This window comes from Ursus maritimus, unplaced genomic scaffold (assembly GCF_017311325.1).
Source record: "Ursus maritimus isolate PB19 unplaced genomic scaffold, ASM1731132v1 scaffold_32, whole genome shotgun sequence".
Lineage (NCBI taxonomy): Eukaryota > Metazoa > Chordata > Mammalia > Carnivora > Ursidae > Ursus > Ursus maritimus.
The window spans coordinates 8,235,782-8,263,284 of NW_024425786.1; the positions used below are offsets into that span (position 1 = coordinate 8,235,782).

A 27,503-nucleotide genomic window follows, 5' to 3' on the forward strand; every position below is an offset into this window, starting at 1 on the left:
CCCCCCCCCCCCCCCCCCCCCCCCCCCCCCCCCCCCCCCGCCACTATCATCTCGATTATCGTGGCAGGTTCTTTATTGATCTCTGTGCATCCACCCGTGTCCCTTTCAGGGTGCTTACAAATGAGCAGCCCGAGTAATCCTGTTAAGACATAAGGCAGCTTCATCAGTCCTTTGCTCAAAATTCTCCAGTGGCTCCCATCTTGTTCAGAGGAAAAGCCAGGGTCTTCACAGTGACCCCCAGGATGGGGCATTATCGGCTCACTCTCTCCCTTACCCCCTCCCCCTCAGCGCTGTTGCCCCCTTCTTCTTTCCTCCTGCTCACTGTGCTCCAGCCACACTGCCCTCCTGGCTGTTTCTGGTACAGCATGCTGCTGCCACACGTCCTTTGTAGATGCTTTTCTTTGGCTTGGAATGCCCTGCCTCCTTCTATCTGCCTGATTTACTTTCTAACCCCCACCCATTTGCTCACTTGTTAGCTATTTTGTGAGGCCTCACTTTCTACCCTATTTAAAATTATAAAACAATAAAATTTTTTTGTAGCAGCTGAAAATAAAATAAAAGTGCATGTACACACGCTCACACACACACACACCCGTGCTTTCCCCCCCAATACCTTCCCTGTTGCTCTTTTCTGCTTTATTTTCCTTCACAGCACATACTACTTCTAACGCAGTATCTAAAGTACTGACTTGGTTAATTGTCTTCCCTCTTAGACTATAAACGCCCTCGGATTAGCGATTTGGGTGTCTGTTCTTTGCTGAACCCATGGTGCCCAGAACACTGCCTGACAGGTAGTTAGTACTTAATATTCATTGAATGAACAAATGGGGAGACACTGAAACACATCGAGCAGAGTCACAACATAAGCTGATTTATGGTTTGTTTGGTTTTTTTAAAAAAACATTGACCTTTATTGATGTAATTGGCTTACCGTGAAATGCACAGATCTCAAGTGCTACAGTTCGATGAATTGCGACAAATGCATACAGTTGTATAACCCAACCCTGTCTGATACAGAACATTTCCATCCCTCTCAAAAGCTTCCTTCCCTGTCAGTTCCCACTGTCCCCACCCCTATCCAGAGGCCACCACTGTTTGGTCTCTTTCACAGAGATTGTTTTGCCTGGTCCAGAACGTTACGTAAATGGATTCGTTCCGTATGAATTCTTGTGCCTGGTTTCTTTGGTCAGCGTGGTGGTTTTGAGATTTCATCATGTGGTGGGCATCAGTAGTTCCTTTTTATTGCTGAGTAGTATCCATTGTGCGCACAGAACCACTCTTTGTTTATCCTCTCTCCTGTCCAGCGACAGTTGGGTTGTTTCCGTATTTTGGCTGTTATGCCTGAGCACTTGCGTTGAAATCTTTCTGTGGGTATCTGTTTTCATTGTTCCGGGGTGAATGCCTGGGAGTGGAATCGCTAGGTCAGAGGGTAGATGGATGTTTAACTTCATGGGATGCTGCCAACGTGTTTTCTAAAGTGGTGGTACTAGTTTTATGTTCCCACCGGCAACGTGTAAGAGTTCCATCTACTCCACAGCCTTGCCAGCATTCTGATTTCCATTTTAACAAATTCATGCTGGCTGCTGTGCTGAGAACTCACCCAGGGGTTTGCTGTGTTGGCTCATTTGGAAAGTGGTGCTGGGAGGGGTGGGAGTGCCCAAAAGGAGAGGTGGGCCACATTCTGAGGCAGGTGGAGCCGGTGAGCCCTGGGCCATACTCAGGAAGCAGCTCTCTCCCCGAGGGCTCTGTCATTTTCTCATGTCAGATAACCTCCGGAAGGTTACCAGACCCCTCTCAGCCCTGGAGCAGGCTTGTGGTTGGTTTCTGTGTAGGACCTATTCAAGGTGGAGTCGTATCCTTGCAGGTACAGGTTTCTGTTCAGCTTTGCTCACATCGTTTTTTTCCAGGTAATCTAAGGAGATCCAGCCAGATGGGTAATCTAGCCAGATGTCAAGGCGAAAGAGCTCTTGTGTCTTCTTCATAGTGACAGCCCTGATGTCTGCTTGGAGAACTGGGAATGTCCGCAAAAAAGGAGGGGGCCGCTGGGGGAGAAACTTGCCAGGTCCCCGCTGGGAGTATTCCTGCCTGGCACCTTCCCTGGGTGGGGGTTGTTCCCTCAATGTGTGAGATACTGCAAGAGACATTGATTTACTAATTTGTAACGGGAACCAGTGTTCTGCTTGAGAGAGCTTCCTCCTGGAGGGCATGTCCTCAGACAGCCAAATAACTTGTCACAGCACTGCTTGGAAAGTGCTGAATGACTTTGCCGAGTGTTGATGGCTGCTGGGGGCCATGGCTATGACGCTTCCCTGGGGACACTTCATTCTGAAAAACCAAGGGTGGGTGCTTAGCACCAGAGCTCCCCGGCTAATGCTCTCGTGGTCCTCATCTTGCAGTATCTGAATGGATCAAGTGTGCCGTGTCAGTTATCTTTCAGTAAAGGTGGAAAAGAAGCAATACCGCAGAACCCCAGCTACCAGTGTGAAGGGAATCTGGAGCCCAGTCCCGTTCTTTGGCTGCCCTCACTTTAGCTCCTCTGCACACCATGGTCGCTTATCGTTTTCGGCTGGTTGAAGTGCAGTTGATGACCCAGTGCTTTTCTTTATCTCCTGAGCCTGAGGCCACAAGTTGGAAGCTTGGTTAAACCAGGAGGTTTCCCAGGCCTCTGTAGCAGTCTGCGTGGGGCCCACCTCTCCACTGCTGCAAGTGGCCTCACTCTGAGTGGGACATTTTTCTTCACCTCGGCCCCAGATTCCAGGTGCTTGTTACTGTAGCTCTGTGTTCAGTGCAGCTTTTGTGCCACATGTTGGGGAGTGAGCTGTGAACAAACCAGACCCAAGGCCCTGCCCTCATGGAGCTTGTGGTTTGAGGGAAGGACGGAGACCGAGTAATTAGAAGCGTGATGAATTTTACAAAGCTGGAAATCTGGGTGCTCTGGGAGCATATGTATCGCAAGGGGACTGGATGTGGCCTAGGGGTTGAGGGAAGGCTGCCTTGAAGGGTCTTTAATGTCTCCAAGGGTGAGTAGGAGTTAGCCAGGCAAAGGCGGGGTGGGGTGTCTGAAGGCCCTGAGGAACCAGCAGAAGTATGAGTGGAGGAAAGGGGAGCTCAAGGCGAGGCGGGTGGGAGGGAGGCGGGGCAGGCCCAGAGGTGAGCTGATGAAAGATCTGAGGACAGCCTGTGCTAAGGGTTTTCAGGTGTATGTTGGGGGACCGGCATGATCCAGTAAGTATTTCCGAAGGGCCTGTATGGCTGCCCAGGGAGATTGGATGAGGGTGGGGAGGGAGGTCCTGAGAATGGACGTCGCAGTGTTCCCCACATAGGGTGACCATGACTCAGATTCAGGGATGGAGTGAGGTCCGGTGGAGTGAGGCATCGCTGGAGGGAACTGGGCAGGTTTGAACGAAGCGGTTTAGACAGGATTTGAAGTGGATTGGCAGTATAGAAAGAGGAGTTTGGGGTGATTTAATCGTAATTTCACGGGAACCAGAGAGGGGAAGCAGCACTGTAACTTTGCCATCTTAGCTGTTTTACTCATCACGTGGTTGGAAGTTTCTTTATGTGGAGTTTGGGCACCCTGAAATTTCACTGAGATGCCCTGGGGGTTTTCAAAAGCAGATGCCCCTAGAGGTTGTGGAAGCAGGGAGGCAGCAAAGTAAGAGACTGGGATGGGTATTCTGTGAGGGACTGATCAACAGAAGCCATATCTCGCAGGGGTCTGTGACGGGAGAAAGAATCCAAAGACCCGGATTGTAAGACCTTGTGGAGCCTTCACAGGCTCTCCGGTCGAAGCGTGTGTGTAGTGGGAACCCACTGCTCTTTGTTGCAGGACTTCGCTGGGGACAGTAGGAAGGAAAACTTGGGTAGGACTCTGAAGCCTAACTGGGTGCGAAAAGATGAGTGTTCTCTGCCCCTCTGTGTCATCGGAGACAAAATCAGGTTTGCTCTGGAGGACAGGGAGCTCACTGACTGGCCATTCTCACCATCCGAGAACTCACCGCTCCCGGCCAGCAGTAGCCTCTGGACTGGTGAACAGCCCCTCAATTTCCAGCCCTTGATCTCACACCAGCTCTCTGGGTTTTCTGGCTGTAGGAATTGGATTCAAGTACGTGGCTCTGGGAGACCTTGTCATCCTCATCACTTTTGGCCCACTGGCTGTGATGTTCGCCTACGCCGTCCAGGTGGGGTCCCTGGCGGTCTTCCCACTGGTCTACGCCATCCCTCTCGCCCTCAGCACCGAGGCCATTCTGCATTCCAACAACACCAGGGACATGGAGTCCGACAGGGCGGCCGGCATCGTCACGCTCGCCATCCTCATCGGCCCCACCCTCTCCTACGTGCTCTACAACACGTTGCTTTTCCTGCCCTACCTGGTCTTCAGCGTCCTGGCCACACACTGCAGCATCAGCCTGGCCCTCCCGCTGCTCACCATCCCCATGGCCTTCTCCCTGGAGAGGCAGTTCCGAAGCCAGACTTTCAGCAAACTGCCCCAGAGGACGGCCAAGCTCAACCTCCTGCTGGGGCTCTTCTATGTCTTTGGCATCATTCTGGCCCCCGCGGGCAGTCTGCCCAAACTGTAAGGGGACCTGGGGCTCCCCCGCCCCGCCCCCGGTCTTGGAATGTGTTTGTTGAAGGCAGAGAATCCGAGGAGGGAGCGGCCTGAGGATGGCTTCTGAACTCCCACCTTTTTTATTATTATCTCTCTAAAGATAAGGTTATGTGTTTCTGTTACTCCGTTTTATGGTGAATCTCAAAACCACTGGTAGCAGAAGGTGACCTGGATGCGTGGTCCTTGTTTTATTTATAACTTCCACTAGGGGGTGTTGTTAGGTCACTTTAAAGCAGATGAAAAGGCCCTAAGACTGTGAAGGAGCTGCCGGCTTGGCCTCCTGTCCTGGAAGAGCCCAAGTCACTGGGCTCCTGGTTGCCCTGCTCACTTACCGAAAGTGTCCTCCTGGTAGCTCGGTCTCGCAGAATGCGCCCGCGATCGGTGCCAGGCCCCAGTGACCCGGGGCGCATCTGTCTCTTACCCTGAGGTCTTGGGGGCCTGAAATACACTGCTTGAGAGAGAAAGTCCCTCATTAACAGCCTACCATGGCTCCCGGCTTTTTTCCTAGGTCATGATTCGGGCACTTATGCCCTTCATCTCTCCTTCCACTTACTGTCCCAGCAGAGAAGTGGCAGATCACCCTGCAGCCAGTCGAGCTGAGGGCTGGGGAAGGGAACAGCCTGCACCCTGGAAGCAGCTGAGAAAATCACTAGAAACTGGTCATAGAAACTGGTAGGGCTGCTGTTTTCCCTTTGTAGGATCTGCTGGAATGACAGGAAGGACTCCAGCCCTTTCAGTAACTATTAGGAGCCCTGAAATAGGGATTGCAGACTCCCTAAAGCCCCCGAGGCAGCTTCTCCCCCTACCCGTCGCCTTTCCTCCTGCTCCCCTGTGCCCACCCTCTGTTTATGTCCAGTTCCCATTTCTGTGTCTCCCAGCCACGGAGCCTGACTATTTGGGTTGCAGCTTAGCTGAGTTGGGGACAGTTGTCATTTTCCATAGAGCCACAGGATGAGCAGACCAGGGACATCCGCTCATCCATGAGCGAATAAGCTGATAGACACAGTCCTGACCCTGTTCAGCCAGAATGGCAGGCCCGGCCAGAGAAGGCACTGTGTCTTCCTCATTGAAGACAGACGTGCAGTATTGACCCCGCTTCTCCCAAAGGCTTCCGTTGCCTTGTGCAAAGATCATTTGTTCCTTGAATGGGGGAATTCCAATGCTCATCATAGCTGCTTCTCACTTCACTGCCTGTAAAGTACAATTTCCGGGTGAGAGTCACTCAGTTGCACTTGCTCCAAGACTGAAATAGATTGAGACCATCGTCATTATACTTCTCTGTTGTGATTATAGCCTTTCTGATTGGCGTTTCAGGGTCTCGGCCACCAAAAAAGACAAGAACTAGTTCTTACCCAAATCAGGCTAATTATGATTTGGCTCCTGGAGTTAGAATTGGTCAGTTTCCTTGGAAAACAAACATATTTGGAAAATGCAAGCATTCCTCCCAAGTTAAAGGTGGTTTGTCTGCAGAGCTCCGGAATCGTCGAACGGTGGTCAGAGCCCAGTAACGAGGGAAGGAAGGACGGCCCACCTCTCCTGCCTTTCTTCCCAGCACCATTTTTGTTTTAGGCCAGGCCTGTGACATTGTGCTCATAGGGGTCCTGCCTTCAAAGCCAGCCTCTTGTGGCTCCTTTTGAGAGCAGGCCTTTCTCACACAGGGCTCCCTCCTGCAGCTCTAGGACCGCAGCTCCCTGTATCCCCAGACCAGACCCACCTTTGTAAGCACTAATGTCGGGAGGTGTCGGTTGGCCTCTGCACGCCATCAATGGTACAGATTTTAATGCATATTTTTATATATAAATGTTTCTAAAAGGCCAAATTTAGTGTCAGGTTTTATATACAGGCCACCAGAATTTGTATTACATCTGATTCAACGAAGGTCTTCTTTAGACTTGTTAATAAAAACAATGTTTATCAGTCGTCTTTGCTTTCCTCCTCCTTCTTGTCTTACTGTGAACTTGGATTCGTAAATCTCAGAAGACCAGCGCAGGAACACGGGAAGATTCGGTGGGGGTGGGGGTGCGTCACCTGGTCTTTGGTATGAATCTGGGGAGGGTTTGACCAGATTTGATGAGCCTTTAGGAAAGACAGGAGGGACTGCTTAGAGCCAGCCAGGCCGGATTAACTTCGCTCTCCCTGTCCTCAGATACTTTCGTTTTTCTCTTTTCTTGCTAGGGTCACTGTGCTGATGGATGGAGAACATGTAGGAGATAGAGTATGTTTGGGTTTCAGCGAGGCATTTGACAATATGTCCTTAGGAACAAAGCAGAGATACGCAGAACGGATACCAGTTTAGTCGGAGGACTTTGCTGGGGACTGAACAAGCTCTGGGAGAGAGCGGGCTGGTTAGGGTGTTGTGCCAATGAGTAAGGAGGCCTGTAGCAGCCCGTGGGTGCCTGGCTGGGTCCAACACCTGTTGTCCGACTAGAATTAGTCCAAATCACGGGTTTTGTAAATCTTGGAGGAAGAGCTTATAAAATGGCTGACCGTTAGGACCCTCATAAATCAAAAGGCTGCTTTGACAGGTCAAAGGAGAAATTGAGCATGGGTAAATATAAATACACTCGGGTCCCCCAGATCAACTGTGTGACGTCAGTGGGAGCTCATGGTGTGGCAGCGGTAGATGTGGCAGGCATGAATTTTTCCAATGGCCCTGGGATACTGTATCATGAACCTTTATTTCTGTGAGTCCGATTTATTCTGCTCTCCAGTGGGGTGTCTGGAAATTCAACCTCAATCTCACTTCTTGGGCTCACTCCCTTCCCTCTGGATCACCCAGGACTGCAGGGTCTCCGGGGGGCAGGAGCCAGGCGTGTTGGCTGGGTCCTTGCTCGCTCACGATCTGTGAGGTTGCTTTTCTTCTGGTTTATGCTGGGGTTCCGCTCTGGGATCCACTCTTATTTCTTGGACATTGCTCTAGAAGGATTCAAATGCCCCTGACAGCAGGTCCTCCTTGCTAAAGGGTACTATGGGCCTGCAGGGTGCTCCTTCCTTCCACCCAGTCCCCATCTGGGCCTAGTCTTGGGGAAGCACCTGTTCCCTCCATGATCTACTTCGTCCACCTCCCGTATTCAAAGCATCTCCCTGCTTCCCCACCCCTTGTAGGACCTTTACACAAAATCCACTGGGGTGGGTTGGGGGAGCTCAATGCTGGCCTCTCTGGAGTGGGGCAACAAAATACATCACATGCTATTAACTCCTCTGTTAATCTTGTATCCAAACAAACACACCAAAGTCTGAGTCTGTTACCTGGCCCAAAGGTCAGTGTGAGTCTGTAATGAGTTCTGACTTCCATGAATGTTAACGGGGTCCAAGGCAGAATTAACAGGTGACCAGTGTCCAGAACAAGGAAGGCACGAATCCCGGCCATCCCTGTGTTGGGTCACACCAGGGGGGCTGGGTCCCTTTCTGACCTCCTTTCCTTTCTTAGTTTCTGTTTTTTTTCTTGAGAGTTAGTGTGGGCATGGGTCAAAAACATGCCATGGATATAGTATACTTGGATTACAGCAAGGCATTTGACAATATGGCATGAAATGAGAAATGGATGAAAATGCAGTCAGAGGAACTTTATTTCTGTGTGCGTGTGTGTGTGCACGTGCCCATGCATGTGTGTTTTCACACTGGTAACAGCTGCAGCAAAGATTTTTACATCTCTCAGGATGAGAACTGCATTTTGAAGATGTGATTCACAGACCGGTCTTTGTCAAGAAAGCAGTAGGCACACTGGTGAGGGCACTTAAAACCATGTTGGTGTGGCAAGGAGACTCAGGAGAGGGCTGTTCTGGGGAAATAAGTGTGTGTGTGTGTGTGTGTGTGTGTATGACTTCAAAGGGCAAACCTAGGACCAGTGGGTTGAAGTTATGTGGCCCCAAGTTTAAGCTCTCAGGTCAGGAAGAACTAGCCACTAGAGGAATCGGCAAGTGGGGTGTTGAAAACATCGCAGTGGCAATGAGTTCCCTGTGACCAGAGGCATTCAAGTGAAAGGATGGCTTGTCAGAAACACTGAAGCAAAGCGCTGGACGTCAGAGAGGGGTGGACAAGAAGGCCTGAAGGGTCTCCTGATCCTGTGATACGGTTTTTCTGTTTTTCTGCGATTGTCTCTCAAAGCTGCCCCCAGGGATCAGGAGGACAGAGGACAAAAACTATGTCACCATTTCCTCTCTGTGGTGTCAGATTGTTGTCTGTGCCTATTTTAATAGGCACAGCTGTGATTAATATTCCTATTTTTAGAGACGTACACACATGCGTGGGCGCACGTGGGGACACACACACACACACACACACACACAGTTGATTTTGCCCTTGAAGTGAGGTGGATGACAGACAGCTCCTTTCCTCTGAGCCCTGCGGACCACTCTGCTGCTAATGGACTGTCAGCCTCTTTCATTACGGGCTCCAGACGGTGCAGGCTGGCGTAAAAGCAGTGCCTCTGGCGAGAACCTGGCACTTGGGTCTCAGCCAGCTGACATTTGCGATTTGCCCTTCTTCAAATTGGTCCAGCCCTCCCACCGCGAGTCACGAAGCCAGGATGCTAAACGGTGGTGTAAACCGAGTCAGGTCCCCTGCAGAGGTGACATGGGCTGAGGCCAGGCTCTTCAGGAGGACCTGCAGATGGTGGGGGAAAGGTGATTATGGCAAGGCACAAACCCCTTCGGTGCCCCTGACCTACTGGATACCCCAAGGGCTCTGGGAGGGTCTTGTGGACAGTGAGGGTCTTGATCACATGCTCTCAACCAGGTTTTAGGCGTCGAGGGAAATTTGGTTGGGGTGTACTATGATGCTAATACATTCAGAGAGGCAGCCCTCTGTGCGGTGTCACTTAAGGGGCACCCCGAGTCTACACCCTTGCCCTCCCACCATATCCCTCCCCTGCTCCCCCCAGCCTGCCTCAGCAGCGCCCCCATTAGGGTCACAGTGGGTTTCACAGGGAAGGCCGGGGTGTGGGGTCGGTGTTTATGTGTGTGTGTGTGCGTGTGTGTGCGTGTGTGTGTGTGTGTGTGTATGAGCGTGTGTGTGAGTGTTCCCTGTCTGTTAGTTTGTTAACATGACTGTCGTCAGTCTCCCCCAGTAGGTGGCAGGACTGGAGCGCAAGGACCATCCCTATTTTACTTACGGTCCTAATTCAGCCCGAGCACAGTGCCTGGGCCCACAGTGCAGGTGCTCAGGCACTGGTCGTCTCCTGACCCAGTTCCTTGCAAGCGGCTAGACCTTCCCCGGCTGCCTGGTGGGTGAGAGCGTGCACTGCCGCGTCTCACCCACTGACCCTGAGCAGTAGGGACAGGTGCGATCTCCTCGGGGTAGGGAGTGGAAGGAAAATAGCTCGGTAACTCGTAAGCTCTTTTAAGATCCAGCTCGTCTTCTTGGTACATGAAAACCTCTACATGAATAAGTGTTTGCTGAGCGACTGCGTGAATGACAATAATAAAGCTATCACTATGTGCTAGGCATTGTTCTAAAAGCGAAAATACATTCTTTTAATACCCCATGAGTGGGGTATTAAGGTCTCTCTTGCAGAAGAGAGGAAACTGAGGCTCAGGGAGTTTATTAAATTTTCCCAGGGTCACCCAGCTGGTAAGTGACGGAAGCACAAGGCAAACCCCGCACCTCATCTCCGTCCTCTACGCCCTGTGGCACCTGGTACACTGGGGACTTGGCCCGTTGGTCTGCTCTTAGCAGTGGGGGTGATTGAGGAAGCGGACATAAGGCTGGTGGTGGGGGTGCCCCAGAAGGGGGCTTCAGAAGCATCAGAGAGGGACTGGCCTCCACGATTTCCCTGACCCCACCAGTGCTCGTAGGCAGGGGTTCCTGGAGTTGCTCCCAAGAGTGTGTGAGTGATTGGGCCAGCTGCAGGCCCACAGAGGTGGCCCAGGGCCCAGGGAGGCGGTTCCCAGCATGGAGGGATAGCCACCTCTTGGCAGGGGGGTGCTGCAGCGAGGCACGCAGAGAGCCTCGGCCGGCAGAAGAGACAAGCAGTCGGAGGGAGAGGAGGCACCATGGACTGGGTTCTGCCCTCGGCCTCTGCGCTGGTCCACTGCCCTCTGGGCTTCAAGCTGAGCTCTGTCCTGTTCCCCCCCCACCCCTGCCCAGGCCTGCTGCCCTGCCTCCTCCAACACCTCCAGGGGGCTGGCTGTGCAGGCACGGTAATGAAGCAGCTTGCCTCACCTGCTCTGGTCAGTCTCTTTTTTTTTTTTAAGATTATTTATTTATTTATTTGACAGAGAGAGACAGCCAGCGAGAGAGGGAACACAAGCAGGGGGAGTGGGAGAGGAAGAAGCAGGCTCCCAGCGGAGAAGCCCGATGTGGGGCTCGATCCCAGAACCCCGGGATCACGCCCTAAGCCGAAGGCAGACGTCCAACGACTGAGCCACCCAGGCGCCCCTCTGGTCAGTCTCTTATCCCCAGATCATGGAGAGTGGCCGCTGCCCACCTATGGTGACATGGGAAGGTCCATTCGGGTTAAATTTCTACTGCTGCGCCCACTGGCTCTGTTCATTTTCTCTGTTTCTTGCAGTCCCCACCCAGCCACTGACTCATGAGTGCCCACATCAGGAATGTGGGTGACTCTGCTTCCTGGGAATGTGGCTGGCTGCCGGAGCGGGGGGAGAAGGGAGTGGGGGAGACCGACAGAGCGTCTCCCCACCTTCAGGGTGGGATGGCCCCTGGAGCTGACAGTTATACCACGTTCGGGACACAGAAGACTCAGTGTCGTAAGGCTGATGCATGTCACCAAAAGGATAAACACTGGCAGCCATGGTGCCCTGCGGGTGGAGAAGGGGGAGCTGGATGGAGCTAATCAGGAGGGCTTCCAGGCAGGCTTCCCGGAAGAGGTGATGATGAGTTGTGATCAAGGCTTCTAGGAAGAGGCGGCCATGAGGCTCATACTTTCCCTGGAAGTGGACCCCAGCTGGAGAAAGTCCCCTGACAGCTGCCTGAGAGTTTGGCTGAAGCTTCCCTCATGAAGCTCTCTGGCGGGGCAGCCAGACAACCCCAGCACTGAGGCAGGTGTGCGAAGGGCCATCCCACCCCTGCTAAGGTCAAAGCCTGAAGAATGAAACACCCTGACACCTCCTTGCTGAGAAACAAACAGGAGGGAATGGTGGGGCATTTAATCAGCCAAGGCTGCCAATACCTAATCAAGATGAATGGCCTTGAGGGACGAGGCCCAGGGAAAGCATCGTGTTAGGGGACGGAAAGACTGCCTCGGCTCTGGGCTGCTCGGGGACCCCCGGAATGCCAGCGGCGGGGTCCAGGTTCAGGAGAGATGCCCAGGTGGTCGGAGGTCACCACTGTCACCAGCTGTCCCCACCCAGGGCCCTCCAGTGGACACTTCCCTGGCCAACAACCTTTCCTGAGCCTGCTCTTGCACCAGCTGTGTCTCAGGACTAAAGATAAACGGGGCACGCCCCTGCTCTTGGAGACTCACAGTGAGCTGGTGGAGAGAGCACACACACATCCATTATTCTCATGCCATCGCAAGTGCTGTCATAGAGGCCCAAAGTGTTGTGGGAGAACGAGGGTGGCAGAGATTAATTTCTCCACGCTTCATTGTTCCAGACCCGGATGGTCAGTTCACGGCCTACAAGAACCTCTTTGACCTGGGCTTCTGACGGCGGGTCTTCTCTGGCGCCACCTGCAGGCGGCTGCGCGGCCAGCCAGTCATTCACGGTTAATTGAGCAAGTGCATGCTGTGTTAACAGCCCTGGGGTGTAACGGTGAATGAGACCTGGTCCTATCCTCAGGAACCGTGCAATCCCAGACGAAAGACAGACAAACAGGCACTCCTATCACTCATGGAGTCTGACAGCACCGAGTTTAGTCAAGTCCAGGCTGTATCAGTTGCCCACCACGTGCGCTCAGCCAAGCCGTGTAACCCTTTGAAGGGGGTCCTTTCCCCCAAATGCACTGTGGAGAGAGGTAACATCATCTCCTTGAGCTCCCCTCAAAGTTCCACAAGGGAAGGCCACTCAGGAAATGTCTGAAGTCTGTCGTTATATTAAAAAAATTTGCCCATATGCACATGTGTGTGCGTATGTGTGCGTGCGCCTACATATGGGGGGGCATCTGCCCTCTGCCCTCTGCCCCCTCGCCAACAGGATAATTATTATTCTAGGTATTCAGGAAGAGCTGAAAGTTAATGGAACCCAATGCAATGAGCGACACCTTGTAAAACAATCTCAATTACCAGGTAACCAATCTCCATGCAATTCCAGAGAGGATAAAAGGAGACCACGGTGGTTTGAGCAAACGAGAGGCAAATGAGAGCCCAGAGCTGCGGGCAGAGGCTGGGAGATGGAGCTGTTCGTTATCTTGCCAGCTCAGAACAGAGGTTGGGCACAGGGGCGGGCTGCTGCGCTAAGAGCCATTCCTTTTCCAAGGGACGAGAAGGGGATGGTGAAGAGCAAAGATAACCGAGTTAGTCAAGTGGGAAAGAGAGCTGTGTACTCTGTGCCCCTCCCCCGGCAGCTGCAGCTCAACTTTTCACCTTGCCCTGCCGGACAGCTGGGAGACCTGCTTCCCGGGGAGGGGCCGTCCGTCCCCTGGGAGAGGCCAGGTCCTGCCCTGGAAACCCCGCCCACTGCCCAGGAGACCCGTGACACTCATTTTCTAGCCTCTTTGGGTGGGTTTAGTGAGCTGGCGGGGTTGGGGGGGAGCTCTGAGGGGAGGGTGTCCTTGCATTCAAGCCCTGGGGTCTGTCCTGAGATGGAGAAGTTGAGGGAGCGGTGGCAGTTTCAGCAGCCCGTCCACACCGCCTAACCACGGTCAGAGGGAGAGTCTCTGTCCTCTGGGTCCGGGAGACAGGCTGGCCTTCACCAAGCCCTTCTCCATGCGTCTCTCGGCCCGGCCTCCCTGCAGCCCTGACAGGTACAGCCTCGGCTGGCTTCACAGGCTGAGTGGTTATGTGGCTCGCTCAAGGTCACAAGGCCACCCAACAGCAGACCGGAATCCTCTCTTCTCCGACTCTAAACGCGGCACTCATTTGGTTAAAAATCTCAGCTCAACACTTCTCCTTTCTTGTGAAGGGGGGAAAGCACGATGGGTTGTTTTTTTATAAATCTCATTTTGAATTTAAATCTCTTTAAAAATGTTGAAAGAACCACAGCTGCCTGTCTGTCATTGTCTTCCGTTCTCCTTCCTGTGCCTCCCCTCACTCCCCTCCCCTCCCCGGTTGGTTGCTCTGAGCTCCCCCTGCACAAGCTGGCTGCCCTGGCTGCCGCAGGAGAGATAGAAGAGGTAGGGCCGGAGAGATAGAAGAGGTAGGGCCGAGGGCCTGTCAGAGAGAGGGTCTCGGGGTTCCCACTGTTTGGGAAGGGGCTGGGTGATCCCATGCTTTGTGCCGTCTGTCCCCAGAGATCGTCTTAGCCATCCCTCCGATCTGGAGCAGAAGTGGGGCTCCTGCAAATTTGGTAGCCGTCATCTTCAGGCCAGAGCATCCTCAGACGAAATTGCCTAAGGAAAACCAGTCTGCAGGGCCTCTCAGCCTTGCTCTCGCTTCTTCGGCCGTCTGACCCGAAAGCGGCTCACACGTGTCTGTTACCGCCCTGGAGACTCATAGCAACTCCATGATGGAGTTGTAACTGTTCCCATTTTAGAGATGAAGAGACTGAGGCTCCCGCGGCAAGATTAAGCACCTTGCTCTCAATGCCCCCAGGCAGATACAGCCATTCACGGTCACAGAGCCGGTGGCCCAGCCAGGATTGGAAGGCAGGTCCTGTGAGTCCAAATCTAGTGCTCTTCCCACCCTGCTCTCTGGATGCCAGCCTCGGTCCCAGCCTCCAGAATGCAGGGGTGGGATTGGAGGACTGGTGCCTTCCAGACCGCTCCCGAAACCCGGGCCCGGCCCACGACAGAGACAGAACACAAGCAGAGCGGCAGGCCTGACCCTGCGGAGAGCAGGGAGAGCGGCGATGGCTCCCTGGGTGGGAATAAAGCAAACAAGCGAGGAGCCGCTGATTGGGAGATAATCTCGGAGAAATGATCAAGTGCCAGTGGCTTCCGCAGCTGCAGGGCTGCATCTGGGCCCAGTGCTGACGTGAGCTCCGCCCCCAGATCCGCATTGTCACCGCTTGTTGGAAAAACAGATGTTATTGTCCTCTGTTCCCATCCCTTTGTCCCTAATAGGCACTTGAACGCAGGAGGGGGAACGGAGAAATGGGGACGGAATCGTGCGTCTATTTCAGGCTGGTTCCGGAAGCTTGCACTTTGGTGGGACTTGCGGTTTGGGATAGAGTGGGTGCAGGGAAGAACGTCCTCCCGCTGCCCCGCATGTTCAGGGCTGGCAGGTGCTGGGGGCTGGTTCTGGGAGGAGGGGCCTCCTTGACTCTCCTAAGTGCAGTACTTGGATGTTAGAGGAAGGACGATGGGCACCCCTGGCCTTCTGCCTTGACTCCCAGCATTTGGGAGGTTGGATGAGGTCAACGGCTGATGGGGTCAAGGTCTTGAGTCCTATTCTTGTTTGGGATTCATTCATTCTTAAAGGCTTCCCCTTAACCCGAGGCCTGACAGCAGCTTGCTGGTTTGCAGGCGAAAACTTCTCATGGAAGAACAGAACATCCTCTTCCATCAGGTCACTGTGGCTCTGACTTCATGGGAGCTCAGAGGCTCTCCTGCACCGAAATAGCTCTGCAGCTACCTGCCCAGCACCTCTGCATCTCTGCCCACCATCAGTCAGTCCTCCAGATGAAGGCGTTCTATTCCCAAAGATCCCTGCCAAAATACAAGTGCATAACTGCGGAGGGCTCAGAGGGGTAAAAAAAAGCCCTGCCCGTCACCAGGGAGAACAGAGGATGGGGCCCAAAATGAATGCCACACAAGATGGGTGAGTTTTGGCAGGGGACAGATGAGAAGAGAGATGTCCAGCCCCTGGGCTGCTGCCCTGTGGTGAAGGCTCGAGGGGCCACGTGAGAAAATTAGGGATGCAGGAAAGCAGTTCCCAGAGGGGCCTGGTCCTGTGCCTCACTGGTTGCCCCGCTCTGCTGAGACCCGCAGGGTAAGACTAAAGACCCTTCCCAGCCTTTCCGCTCCTGGCTGGAGTGGGGGGAAGTTTTTATGCCCTGCTGACTCTCAAACCCTCAGAGACAGGGGCCACCTCTGTCCCCGCAGGTACCTCCTCCATATCTCAGTGGGGTAGAAGGACAGAGATGGGGTGGAGATGGACCCACGCCCCTGCTGCCTGGCCTCTGGCCACCCCCTGCTCTGTGTGTGTCTCCTCCAGAGACAGGGGGCTGATTCCAGGTGAGCTCAGGCCCCCAACAAGCCACTTCCCAGGGGCGGAGAATGCCCTGGGCCATCCCGATGAGTTTGATGAGAGAAGAGAGAACGTCAACATTGATGGGGGCAGGGGAGTCCCTGTCCTGTCATCCTCCCTTTACCTGATGGGTATTAGGCAGCTAATTAACTGGGGAGGTGCCCACCAGGCAGAGGTGCCCTTCGTAACCTCTTAAGTACTTAATATTCAAAACCTATTGCACCTCCCTGTAGCAGAACTTCTAAAAAAGTCACATAATTAAAGCACATTAGAATTCATCTGAAATGGTTTCCATAAAGACAATGATTACCTAGCGATGATTCTAGGTGAGTGCATGGGCTTACCTGAGACGAGAGCGGAGGGAGGGCTTGCCCCCTCCCCTGTGGCCCACCCACTTTGTTCTGCTCCAGGAAGCACTCAGGAGCCTCCTGGGAATGTTTCCTAAGGCCCTGGGCCCCTCCCCGCCTCACTGCCTTTGGCACCAGGGTGAATACACCATCTGACAGCTTGCCCCCAACCCTCCCCCTGCCCCCCAGTGACAAGGGGTTGGAAGGGGAACATCATCCAGAACAGAATGGAAGGACTCTGGTCAGAGCCCCCAAAGGCTTGCTTACCTCCGGTGTCTCTTTATTCCCTCCCCAGACTCTTCTGTGCCCCCTCCATACTCACCCCCATCCACCCCTGCTCCGGTGCTCAGATGTGGTGTGGCAAAAGAGGTGCTCCTGGAGCAGAGGGTTTTGCCGTAAGGACACACTAAAAAGACTTAGGATGGAGAGGAGCCCTGGGAAGTTGGAAAGCCACCTCCTTGCCCCCAAGCAGGGACTTCCGATCCAACAGCCCTGAAGGCAGTGACTCAGCCTTTTCTCATGGACTTGGGCTGGCCAGCTGGGCCTCTTTAAAGCATGTTCCCTCCAAATACACTTTTGAAAACTAATCCATGGTGTCAGAAGTCAGGAGAGTGCTTGGGGGAGATTCAGGGCACATAGTACACAGATGCATTCACTTCGAGAAGATTCATTGCAGTATACACTTGCAGCTTGTACACTCAGGAGATCGTGCCCCAAAAGCTCTTTGTCAAGTAGAGATTAATACTTCCGTAATTATATCATCCAAATTCAAGAATCTCTCTCTTTTTTTTTTTTTTTAAGATTTTATTTATTTATTTGACAGAGAGATAGCCAGCGAGAGAGGGAACACAAGCAGGGAGAGTGGGAGAGGAAGAAGCAGGCTCCCAGGAGAGGAGCCTGACGTGGGGCTTGATCCTGTAATGCCAGAATCACGCCCTGAGCCGAAGGCAGACGCTTAACCGCTGTGCCACCCAGGCGCCCCTCAAGAATCTCTCTTATGGTGAGATGACACAAATAGTGGCAAGCCGTGGATAATCCACAGTTGCTTTGGACTTGGACTTGGAATGAGTGCATTACACGCAACATGCATTTGTTTGCAAAAGATTTGCTTCTGTAAGTGTGTAATACTAAAAGTACACTATTTTGTATTGCATATTAAATATTAAAGTGGGAATTTCTGAAGACATACTACTCAGCTTTGGGGGTGAGACAGTCCAGAAGCTTCCAGGTGGCAGGGAAGTCAGATTGAGTCAGAAGTAAGAATTTGACAGAGGTCATCTCCTCCCTCCACCTCCTGTCCCTTCGCTCAGTGTTGGATGTGGTTGCTGCCAGGTTGCTGGAAATGCACGTTTCTCTGCTGCTTTGATGGGTCCCCATGCCAGGTCTTGAATAAGAGCCACCTCCTCTTGGTCTGAAGGATCAGAAAGGAACTGCCCATTGGAGGGCTCCAGAGGCTGATTCCAGATTGGTGACTGGTACCCTGTGTGCCACGAGTCCCCCTTCCCCCTGTGGCACACCTCTTTGCAATGTGTCTACTCTCCAGTCTCCTTGTCAAGAGGCAGAGTCTCTTTCCCATCCCCTTGAATCTGGGTTGATCTTTGGCTTACTTTGGCCAACACAATATGGTGGAAGTAACGCTTCCCAGCCTAGGCCCTGACAGGCCTTGCAGCTTCTCCCCTCTTCCGCTTGGGACTAGCCTGTGACCTCCAGGTGAAGGAGTCAGGTCCAGCCTCCTGAAGGGTGAGAAGCCACGTGAAGCAGAGATGAGCTGTCTCAGCTGAGGTCCCCAGACCATCCAGCTGACAAGCCAGCACCAACCACCAGACGTGTGTGTGAGGCCAGTTTTAGATCCTCTGGCCATGCCAGCCACCAGCTGCCTGCACATGCGTGAGTCCAGGAAGGACCAGCCCAAGACACCCACCCACAGAATCACGAGCTAGTAGTCGTTCTAAGCCACTAAGTTTGGGGGTGGTTGTCACATAGCAATTCATAACCAATACAATTACTGACACCCTTGCCTGAGCACCTGCTGGCCAATGCCAGCATCCCAGGGGACAGGATTGTCCCCTCCAGGGCTCTGTCTGTTCTTCCATCTAGAAGCCCCGGAAGCAACTTTTTGCCCAAGATTTGTTTCTTTGCTCATCCCCACCAGTTTCTAGGGCTGACACGGCAGTGCCCATTGCTCTTTATTAGTTTAATATATGTTGAAGCCTCCAAATAGATGCTGGGGCCCAGGTGGAACAGATGAAATGTGACGAAGTTCTGGGGGATGATTGATAATGAGTAGGGACTGGAAAATCAATTGTGTTAATTCCTAGTCTGTCACTGGGACCGAGAATTAATGAGAAAATCTGTCTAACTTAATGGTATTTACACATTATACAGAGTGTGATAAAATTGTCGGCAGGTGCTGCCTGGCATTCCAATTATACAAGGCCCGCATAGCCCGAGGGGCAGGCAGGTCTGAGCTGTCCAGGACCTGGGCTGGGCATATGGAGACATACCCCAACTACCACGCTAACCTCTGAGTAGGTCCCGGGACCCTGTGTGGATCTCAGTGGCACTGCTGGTCCCTGCCATGTGGGGGTGTCCAACCGGCAGTGTCTCTGGGATTGGCTGGAGGGCACATTTCCAGTCCTGCTCTGGAGATAAGCCGCATGGGCCGTTGGACAATGGCCAAGGGTGGGTTCAGTCTCATGTGTTGGCCTGACTTGAGAGACACAGAGGGCCCTCCTGACCTACCTGACCCCTTCTCCGTGGGGAAGGCATCAGCCCTGGCCTATGCCACACCCACCTGAGCAGTCACTGCTGGAAGGCACCTTGAAAAGCTTCATGGAAACCGATGGAAGAGTCTGCTTTGGAGTCTGAGTGTTTGCTTCCCTGAATTTCTGTAGACCAAGGCTTGTCCTGGCCAGGGACATGGAGGTGTCCCCAAGAATGCTCAACTCCCGGTATTCACACCCTCGTGTGGTCTTCTTTCATACTGGATAAGGCCGATCTGAGGGTCCAGTAAGATCCTGCAGATAACTGATACAGGTGGGAGGGAGATGGCTGGGCAACGCTGGGGGTCCCCCACGTAGGGGTGTGGAACTGAGGGAAGACATCCCCATGTGTCATCCCTTTGCTCCCACCCTAATTCTTATTCAAATGAAACCTACTTGTGTGTTTCCCTGCTTCCCAAGCACACCCTGCCTCCCTTCCCCCAACCCCTGCCCCGTGCCTTGAATATGCTGCGTTCTTGGTGACTCAAGGCATGAGTGGGGTCTCAGCCCTTCTCACCACCAGAGCCCGAAGCCAGCGGGCTGTCTAATAGAGTGATCACAGCAATGTTTGCAAGGGAGGCTCCACAGAGCACAGGGAGCCCTGTAGATCTTAATCCTTTCCCTGCTTAATCTTCGCTTTCTCTGGCTCCCACGTATCCGCGTGCACTGCAGAGTTTCAAAAGATAAGCCCCACAATGAGATATGGCAAACCACTCTGCTCTCCTCCAACGGGAGTAGAATTCAGCCAAGCAGGAAACCACAGACTCTCTGGTTGGCCTCGGGGAGCCAGAGGAGCCTGTGGGAGTCAGAGGGCTGGGAACCTCCACGCCAGGCTGTCCCTTCCTTCAGCCTCTGTCTCGGGCCTGCTTGGATCCCATAAGGCCCCTGGATGGGCCGGGAGCTGGAGGGGCCTGCGTACCCCTGGTGTGCTTGGTCAGCCTGATGCAGTGAGGCCTCACGGTCATAGGCAGGGGTCTCCGAGATCAGATAGGCCTGAGAGCAAATCTCAGCTCTGCCACTTCCTGCCGTGGGACTCGGGACCAATGACTTACTTCTGGGGGATCGGCTTTTGCTGGGCACTCAGTAAGTATGAATGGCCTGCAGTGAGACTCGGGTCTGCAGGTGAGCCCTCCCTGGTCTCAGCCCCTTGGCCTTCCTCTCGCTCAGCGGGCAAGCGAGGCGACTGTCTCGCCTCTGAGCACCAGCCAGCCAGGCTGGGATGCCGTGTGACATAAGGACATTAAGCAATCCTTCAAGCCAAAGAATCCCCACATAACAAATTCATTCTATGTAATAAAGAACTTGGCTACACCCCTGCTCAGAGCGTTGGAGATGCGAACTGCTGCCTTGGCACTTCAGAGAGACAGAAAGAAGAAATGAGCTCAGGGTCTCTGGGAAAAGACCTTTAAACCTGTTTTGGAAATCAGATTTGTCTGACTGTGGCACAGCTCCCCTCTAGGTCTGGATGAAGGGAAGGGACTCTGGAGGGCTGCCCATGGGGCACGGGAAACAGTGGGCAAGGAAGGACAAGGTTTAGGAAAGGAGTGTGACAGGGACATACAAACGCTCTTACACAAGCAACGGCTCTTACCACCCCCAACCCCCACCCCGGGGAGCTCTGGGAGCAGGAGAGAGGGGCTCCCTTGCTGGTGTTAGAAGGAGCAGACTTGAAATTCACAGACGGAGACACAGCCCGCGCCCCTTCCATTCACCCAGGCCAAGCTCTGCCCTCCTCCCCACCTCACATGGACCTTCTCTTCCTCCCCAAGCCTGCCTTCGATGCTTGCTCGTTCATTCATTTATTCATTCAACACCCTTACGTTGAGCAGCCTCTGGGTGCCAAGGAACAGGGAGGAAGGACAGAGTTGATTCATGAAATTTAAGTGCTAAATTCCAGAGTTCCTGGAACCAAGCCTTGCAGTCAACCCCCTCAGGTATCTACGAAAATATAGGTTATCACAGGGGTGCCCAGAAAGGCGACAAAAACTGCCCATGAGAGACTGGGATGCGAGACTGGACGAGAGACCGGCAGAGAAAGCAGCACATTCAAGGTGCAGAGGTGGGAGGAACATGGGGTATTTGGAAAGGAGCAAAACACAGAAGGGGACGTAACTTCAACTGTGTGGAGAAGGTACACGGGGATGTCTTCCCTCAGCTCCACACCCCACGTGGCAGACCCCAGTGCTGTCCGCCCCTCTCCCTCCCACCTGTATCAGTTATCTATCACTGCACAACAAAACACCCCCAAACCTGCAGCTTCGAACAATAATAAACATCTAGATCTTTGATCCCTCCCAGTTTTGGGGGGTCAGGAATTCAGGGGCAAGCTCACTCGGGGTCTCCCTGGAGGTTGCAGTCAAGATGTCAGCTGGGGCGGTCATCATCTGAAGGCTTGACAGGGGCTGGAGAACCAGCGTCTAAGACGGGTCACTTCTATGTGCTGGTCGTTGGCCTCAGGAGGCCTGGGTTTCTCCCGACACGGTGGCAGCTTCCCCAGAGTCAGTGATATGAGAGGACGAAGCAGAAGAAGCCATGGTTTTTAGGAGCTGGCCTCAAAAGTAACAGCTTCCCCCACACTCCCTACCACCTCTGCTTCCAGCATGGCTACTGGGGGGCCCCGGGGTGGCTGTGTCTGCCCCCGGTGTGCCCAGCCCCTAAGGATGTGACGTAGGTGTCCACAGGACTCTGTTTTGGAAATCCTGACCTGAGCACCTGCAGTCTGGGAAGGGAGACCCTCGCTGTACTCCCACTCCAGCCCCGTCACCATCCCGTCTGCTCTGCGCATCTTACCCTCTGCTTGCTGCACCCACTCCCCTGCTTTAAAATCTTTCATATCCGAAGACGGTGCTTTCAGCACGACTGGAGCCAAGGGGGAGCTGGGAACAGTAACAGCCCATCTTTATGGAGAACTCACTGTGCGTTAGGTTGGTAGCGAGCACCGTCAAAGGGCTGACTTCTTACGGCCTCTCCGTGGGCTTGCTACCCCCCATTTCGTAGATGATGAAATTGAAGCACAGAGAGGGTAAGTAGGCTTGCCCAGAGCCACACAGCCCTTAAGTGGGAAAGTGACGATCTGTCTCCAGAGCCCACTCTGCTAACCTTATATTTATTGCATCTGTGACGTGAGGCACCACTCCCTCTCCATAAGGACGCCACGGTTCATCGGATAGAGCTGGGGTTCGCCGCACAGCAAGGAAGTCGGAGGTTAGACATCTAGAAGGTTCTCTAGGCCACAAGTCGCAAGGCCTCAGAGTAGCTCTGTGCCCTGTGCTCAGGAAGGGGGGGGTCTTCCAGACTACAGTGAGCCCTGAGGCAGCAGCCAGGCCAAAGGGCTTTGGCCTTTCTTTTTTTAATTTTTAAAAATTGTGGTAAAATATACATAATGTAAAACTTTCCATTTTAATCATTTTTTAAGAGTACAGTCAGTGCATTCACATGGTCGTGCAACCGTCACCCCCATCCATCCCTGAGACGTTTTCGTGTCATCGTGAAGGCTCTGCTGGTCCCCAGTTCTCCTGCCAACCGGGGCCCCCTCCCTCCCTGCTCCCCCAGGCCGGGTGGGACAAGCGGCTGTAGGCACAGGCTTCCCTCTTCAGAGGCGAGGTTGAATGTGATGCACCCGAGGTCTGTTCTGCATCAAAGGGCCACAGCAGCGCGGATGACGGGCTGTAACGCCGCATGAAAGGGAGTTTATCAATAGTACCTGGAGCTCGGTAACTCATAAACCTTTCATTAGTTTTACATCGATGACGGCTCAAGTCCTCGGAAGTAGATTTAGGCTGGAAGATAGATGTCTCTATAAATCATCATCTCTGAAAATTAAGGAAACGGAGGGAGCCTTTTTATAGGATTTCCCAGCAGCTCGCGTGGGGAGCCTGCGTTCATGCTCGCTTTCTGAGCTGATGGGGGGGATTCCAGCCTCGTGTCCTCAGATGGAAAACACAATCGGAGACTCAGAGAAGGGACTAGAAAGGGCACCAAACCGCTCTCCCTTCTCCTGGGGCACCTCCAAACCTGGAGGCTGCAAATCCGGTCATATGGGGGCCGTCTTATTATCTACACAGAGGCTCAGGAAACAGCTTTCTGGAAGGTGTTTCCGTGGGAGAAAGAAATGAAGCAGCCACAGGGGAGCAGACAGAGGCGCTTTAAAATCTAGCTCTCACCGGAAATGGGAAAGAAGAGGGAGGCCTTTGCTTGCTAATGAGCATAATAGTAATAATAACAACACTTAGAGCAGTCTCTGCCACAGAGACAATTACCAGTATGTTTTAGGTATTATTGGGAACATTTCTTATTTGCCATGTGCTTTATCAATGACTTAAGATCATTACTCTCCCACTTTGCAGATAAGGAAACCGAGGCCCAGAGAGGTTAAGCGACTTGCCAAAGATGACACAGCCCAATGCATGTCTCACGGAGACTGGGCAAATGTTCCCATTTTACAGATGAGGACGTGCAGCCCTGCCCTCTCCCTTCCCGCCACCCCTCCAGCCTCTGTTTCAATCTCATTTACAGCTAGTCAAAGGCCGAGGCAGGCTGGAAGCGAGTCCTGGCTTCCACTGTGGTGTCCAAAGTGGGCGTATGAGCTTAGCCAGCGCAGATGAGCTCTGTGAAAGGCCGTGTCTCCAGCCAGGATGTCAGGACATGGGTCCCCGCGGCTCCCTTTCTTGCGGGCAGGGGTCCTCCCTTCTGGTTTCCTTCTGTTTGCTCTGCAGCCGCAGCCCCAGGTGCTCCTGCCCCCACTCCCCACCCTGCCCCCGGGGCTCTGCCCTACAATGTTCAGACAGACTAATTACAAGAAACCGCAGAGAAGGGCTGGCAGGGAACCGGGCTGGTGATTTGATGAACCGGGTGGGCCTCAGGACTCAGTGATGTTCACCAGGTGCTGTTAGGCTCCCAACAAATCAAAGACTTTTCAATTTCCTTTCCTCGCCCTTGCTCTTGCCGGGGAGGCCAGCTGTGATGGAGCGCAGGAGGGAGCCAGAGGGGCGGTGCCACAGTCTTCCCTGCGTGCTGGCTGCTGAGCAGTGAGCAGCGAGAAGGCTCCCAGCAAGGAGTGTCCCAGGAGGACTTTTACTCAGAAATAATATGCATGAGGATTTATTTCCTCATCGCTGGGCTTCCAGCTAAGTGCAAGCTTGTTTCCGCTCGGCTCCGGCAGGAGAACTCCCCTCAAAGGTTTCGGCGAAACAGCCCGAGTCTGATTCAACTAGCATTTACTGAGCACCTACTGTGTGTGGAGGCGGCGCCCATCACTTTGCTCACCCCACTGAACCTTCAAAACAACCTTCCACGTTGGGGATGCTTATTCCCATTCTACAGAAGGGGAAGGTGACTTCCGCAAGATCCCCAGTTGGTAATAACACTAGTGGCCGACATTTACTTTCTACGTGGATGTGCCAGGTACAGACTCAACGAGCTCTACCCATTGACCTCACTTCATCTCCACAACCCTGTGAAGTAGGGGCTGCTATTAGCCCATTTTGCAGATGAGGAGACCAAAGCCTGGTGAGGTTGAGTCATTGCCCCAGGTTACAGAGGTTATAGTGGAGCTGGGATCCAAATCCGGGCCAGCTGGCACCAGGGACCACGCAGCCGAGCTAGAAATCAGGTCCAATTCTTTGGTTCCTGCCCAGTTCCTAAAAGCCACAGTGATTCTTGGCGTGGTGCCCTTCCTGTCCGTGGGAGGGATAGAGTTTGGAGGGACTGGATCCAGGTACCTAAGGATCTCGGCAACTTTAAGGCTGAGACTCGGCTGCCCATCTTGATCAGGACATTTCAGCAGCGAGTTACAGAAACCCAGCTGAAGTGGCTCAAGCAGAAGAAGGGCGTTTTTGACCGCAGTGACTGGGGAGTCCGCAGGTGGGTCTAGGGATCAGATGCCGTCATCAGGGCTCAGTCTGCCTGTCTCTGGACCTCATTCACCAGCAGCTCTCTCTTCTGTCCTCATGGCAGGGAGGGGTGGGGGGGCTACCTATGTTGGCAGTGCGGGCACTGCTCCAAGGCTCCAGCGAAGAGGATGAGTGGGAACCGAAATACACTCAATGCTCTGCTTGCCAAGCTCTGTGCCCTGATACGCAAAGCGGCGTTGGCCCAGAGGGGCAATTTTCCTAATTCCTCTCCAGGAGGACTCACCTCTTCCTAATACATGTAAGATCTGTAGAGGCTACTGGTAACCCTGACCTGTTCTCTTGGTGCCTGAGACCAACCGCACACCAGCACCCTCCCCCCACCCACCCGGTAACTCTACCAGAGTCATATACTCACTGAACCTTATGGAACCTCTACCAAGGGCCTGGAGCTGAGTGATTCCTGCAAACTCTCTGTCCTCCTGCCGCTTGCATCCTGGTAAGGGATCCGATTGGCTTCGCTCAGGTCACATGACCGTACTTGGACCAATCCCTATTGCCCAGCGCACTTGATTGACAGCCTCACCAGGACCCCCCAGAACCCTGGTGGCTTCTCAGAGGAAATTGCAGGACTAGGCTGCAGAAGTAACTGACGTCCGCTGAACCCAGCAAAGTCATAGCCCTTCTCTTCTCCGGCCAGTAGCCTCCCTACCTGCATTGGGAGACACCTGGGCCCCAAGACTCAGAGAGGAGTGTCGTCCCTAAAGGGCTCAAGCCGCGTGCCCATCACAGGTGAAAACTCCCTCAGATCTTGCGTAGAGAGAAAAGTCAGGAGTTAAGACTCTTTACCCAACATCATCGTCGCCGTGACTTTCAGTTTAGGGGAGAAGAAAAATGATGAAGCCCAGGGGGGTGTCCATGTCAGGGTGCAGGGCCTAAACGGGGCCCCCAGTTCCGCTGTCTGTGGGTTGGCGGAGGGCTTACTGGGGCTGATGGAGATGGAGTGCTAGTTATGTGCCAGGAGCCTCACCTGCTTTGTCTGTCTTAAGCTCCACACCCACCAGGTAGGTGTTATTATCCCATTTTGGGGTGAAGAGACTGAGGCTCAGAGAAGTAAAGTAACAGAAATATGCTCATTCTGCTGTGCTGACTCCAAAGGCCCCCCCACTGAGCCCACAGAGGCCCACCCCACGCAGAGGGCGCCCTCCCTGAGCCACCTCCCACATGCCCAACGAGGGACCTGTCGCGGACCTGGTTTCAGCTCCTGGTCCCTGCCTCTCCTCCAGCCCACCCGCCCCTAGAGACTCAGCACACCCTCCTGCAACCCCACCTCGGACCATTGCCCCTGCTCCCAGTTACGTCTGGGCGGCATCTCCAGGTTCCCGAGCACTTCCACGTGCTCTCACCGTCAAAGGAACATCATCTGCTCCCCGAGGCCACCTCATCCTCTCAGGACACCTGCCAGCCCATCCCAGGCACAAAGTCAAGCCCAAGCGGAGCCACATGGCCTGTCTGCCGCTAGAGGGAGCTCCCAGCGAAGCCTTGTGCCTTTCTCAAGTGCTGAGGAGTGGGGCCCTGGAGAGGGCCCTAGGGATGCCTTGCCAAAGGTCTTATGGAGACCAGGATGTCCTGACAGGATGATCCCACTGGAGACGGAGAGGCTCTGGTTTGTGCGCTTGGCGTCTCCTTTATTAAAGCACAAGGCTGGGGAGGTGCAAGTGGCTGAAAATGGAGCCCCGCATCCAGGGCTGTGGGCTGAGGCTCTGCCTTTCCTCCCCTCTCCACCGTGGCTGCTCACGTCCACTTGAAGTCAGAGAGGAGCATGGGCAACTCAGCAACCCAGCAGCAGCTTTCCCGTGCCTCGTTCATTGATTCACTGACTCATTCAAAAAATCTTTAGTGAGCACCTACTGTATATAAGCATGGGGCTCAGCCTCGGAGATACAGACCCTGGTGACCCAGACTCCGCCCCTGCTGTCATGGGGCAGTTAGTCCTGTGGAGGGGCGGGGAAGGGAGAGATGCATAAACAAGCAATTGGGGGCGCCTGGGTGGCTCAGTCGCTAAGCCTATGACTCTTGGTTTCGGCTCCGGTTGTGATCTCGGAATTGGGGGAATCGAGCCCTGGGTTGGGCTCCGTGCTCAGCAGGGAGTCTGTTTGAGGATTCTCTCCCTCTCCCTCTGCGCCTCTCCTCAAAAATAAATAAAATAAATCTTAAAAAATAACCCAAGCAATTGCGGTGTTGTGTGTTAAGTTCTGCAAAGGCACGGGAGACTCTAGGGGTAAAAGGGATGTACTTAAACCTCTACCTGGGGCACAGGAAGGCTTCTCAGGGGAGACATAACTTCGAAGCTCAGAGCCAAAAGAGCTGAGGAATCAGCTAGGCAAATGAAGAGTGTTCAAGCAGAGTGATCAGTTTGTAAGAATGCCCAGACACCAGGGAGCGTGCATGCATGCTTTCATCCCACAAAGACCTTACTAGCACCTACGGTGTGCCAGGCACTCTTCTAGATGCTGGGGCTGGCTACAGTGGTGAGCCAGGCAAACAAAGTTCCTACGTCAGGGTGCTTACATGCTAGTGGAATGTGGCCATTCAGGTAATCCAAAGAGGCCATAGGGAACAATGTGGAAGGGACAGTGGTCTCTCCCCTGCTCAGAGTACCTTGGGCCCCATTCTCCATCCTCCTCCTGC

General features: G+C 53.6%; 1 protein-coding gene across 1 annotated transcript in view; it reads left to right on the forward strand.

Moving 5' to 3' along the window:
- The window catches only part of UBIAD1 (UbiA prenyltransferase domain containing 1), a 9,748-nt gene extending 3,219 nt beyond the window's left edge, over positions 1 to 6,529 (forward strand). Inside the window, exon 2 of the mRNA XM_008694732.2 lies at positions 4,093 to 6,529. Coding sequence (XP_008692954.1) covers positions 4,093 to 4,580 — 488 coding nt within the window. The 3' untranslated portion in view covers positions 4,581 to 6,529. The remainder of the gene's footprint in view (positions 1 to 4,092) is intronic.
- Positions 6,530 to 27,503: the final 20,974 nt, after the last annotated feature.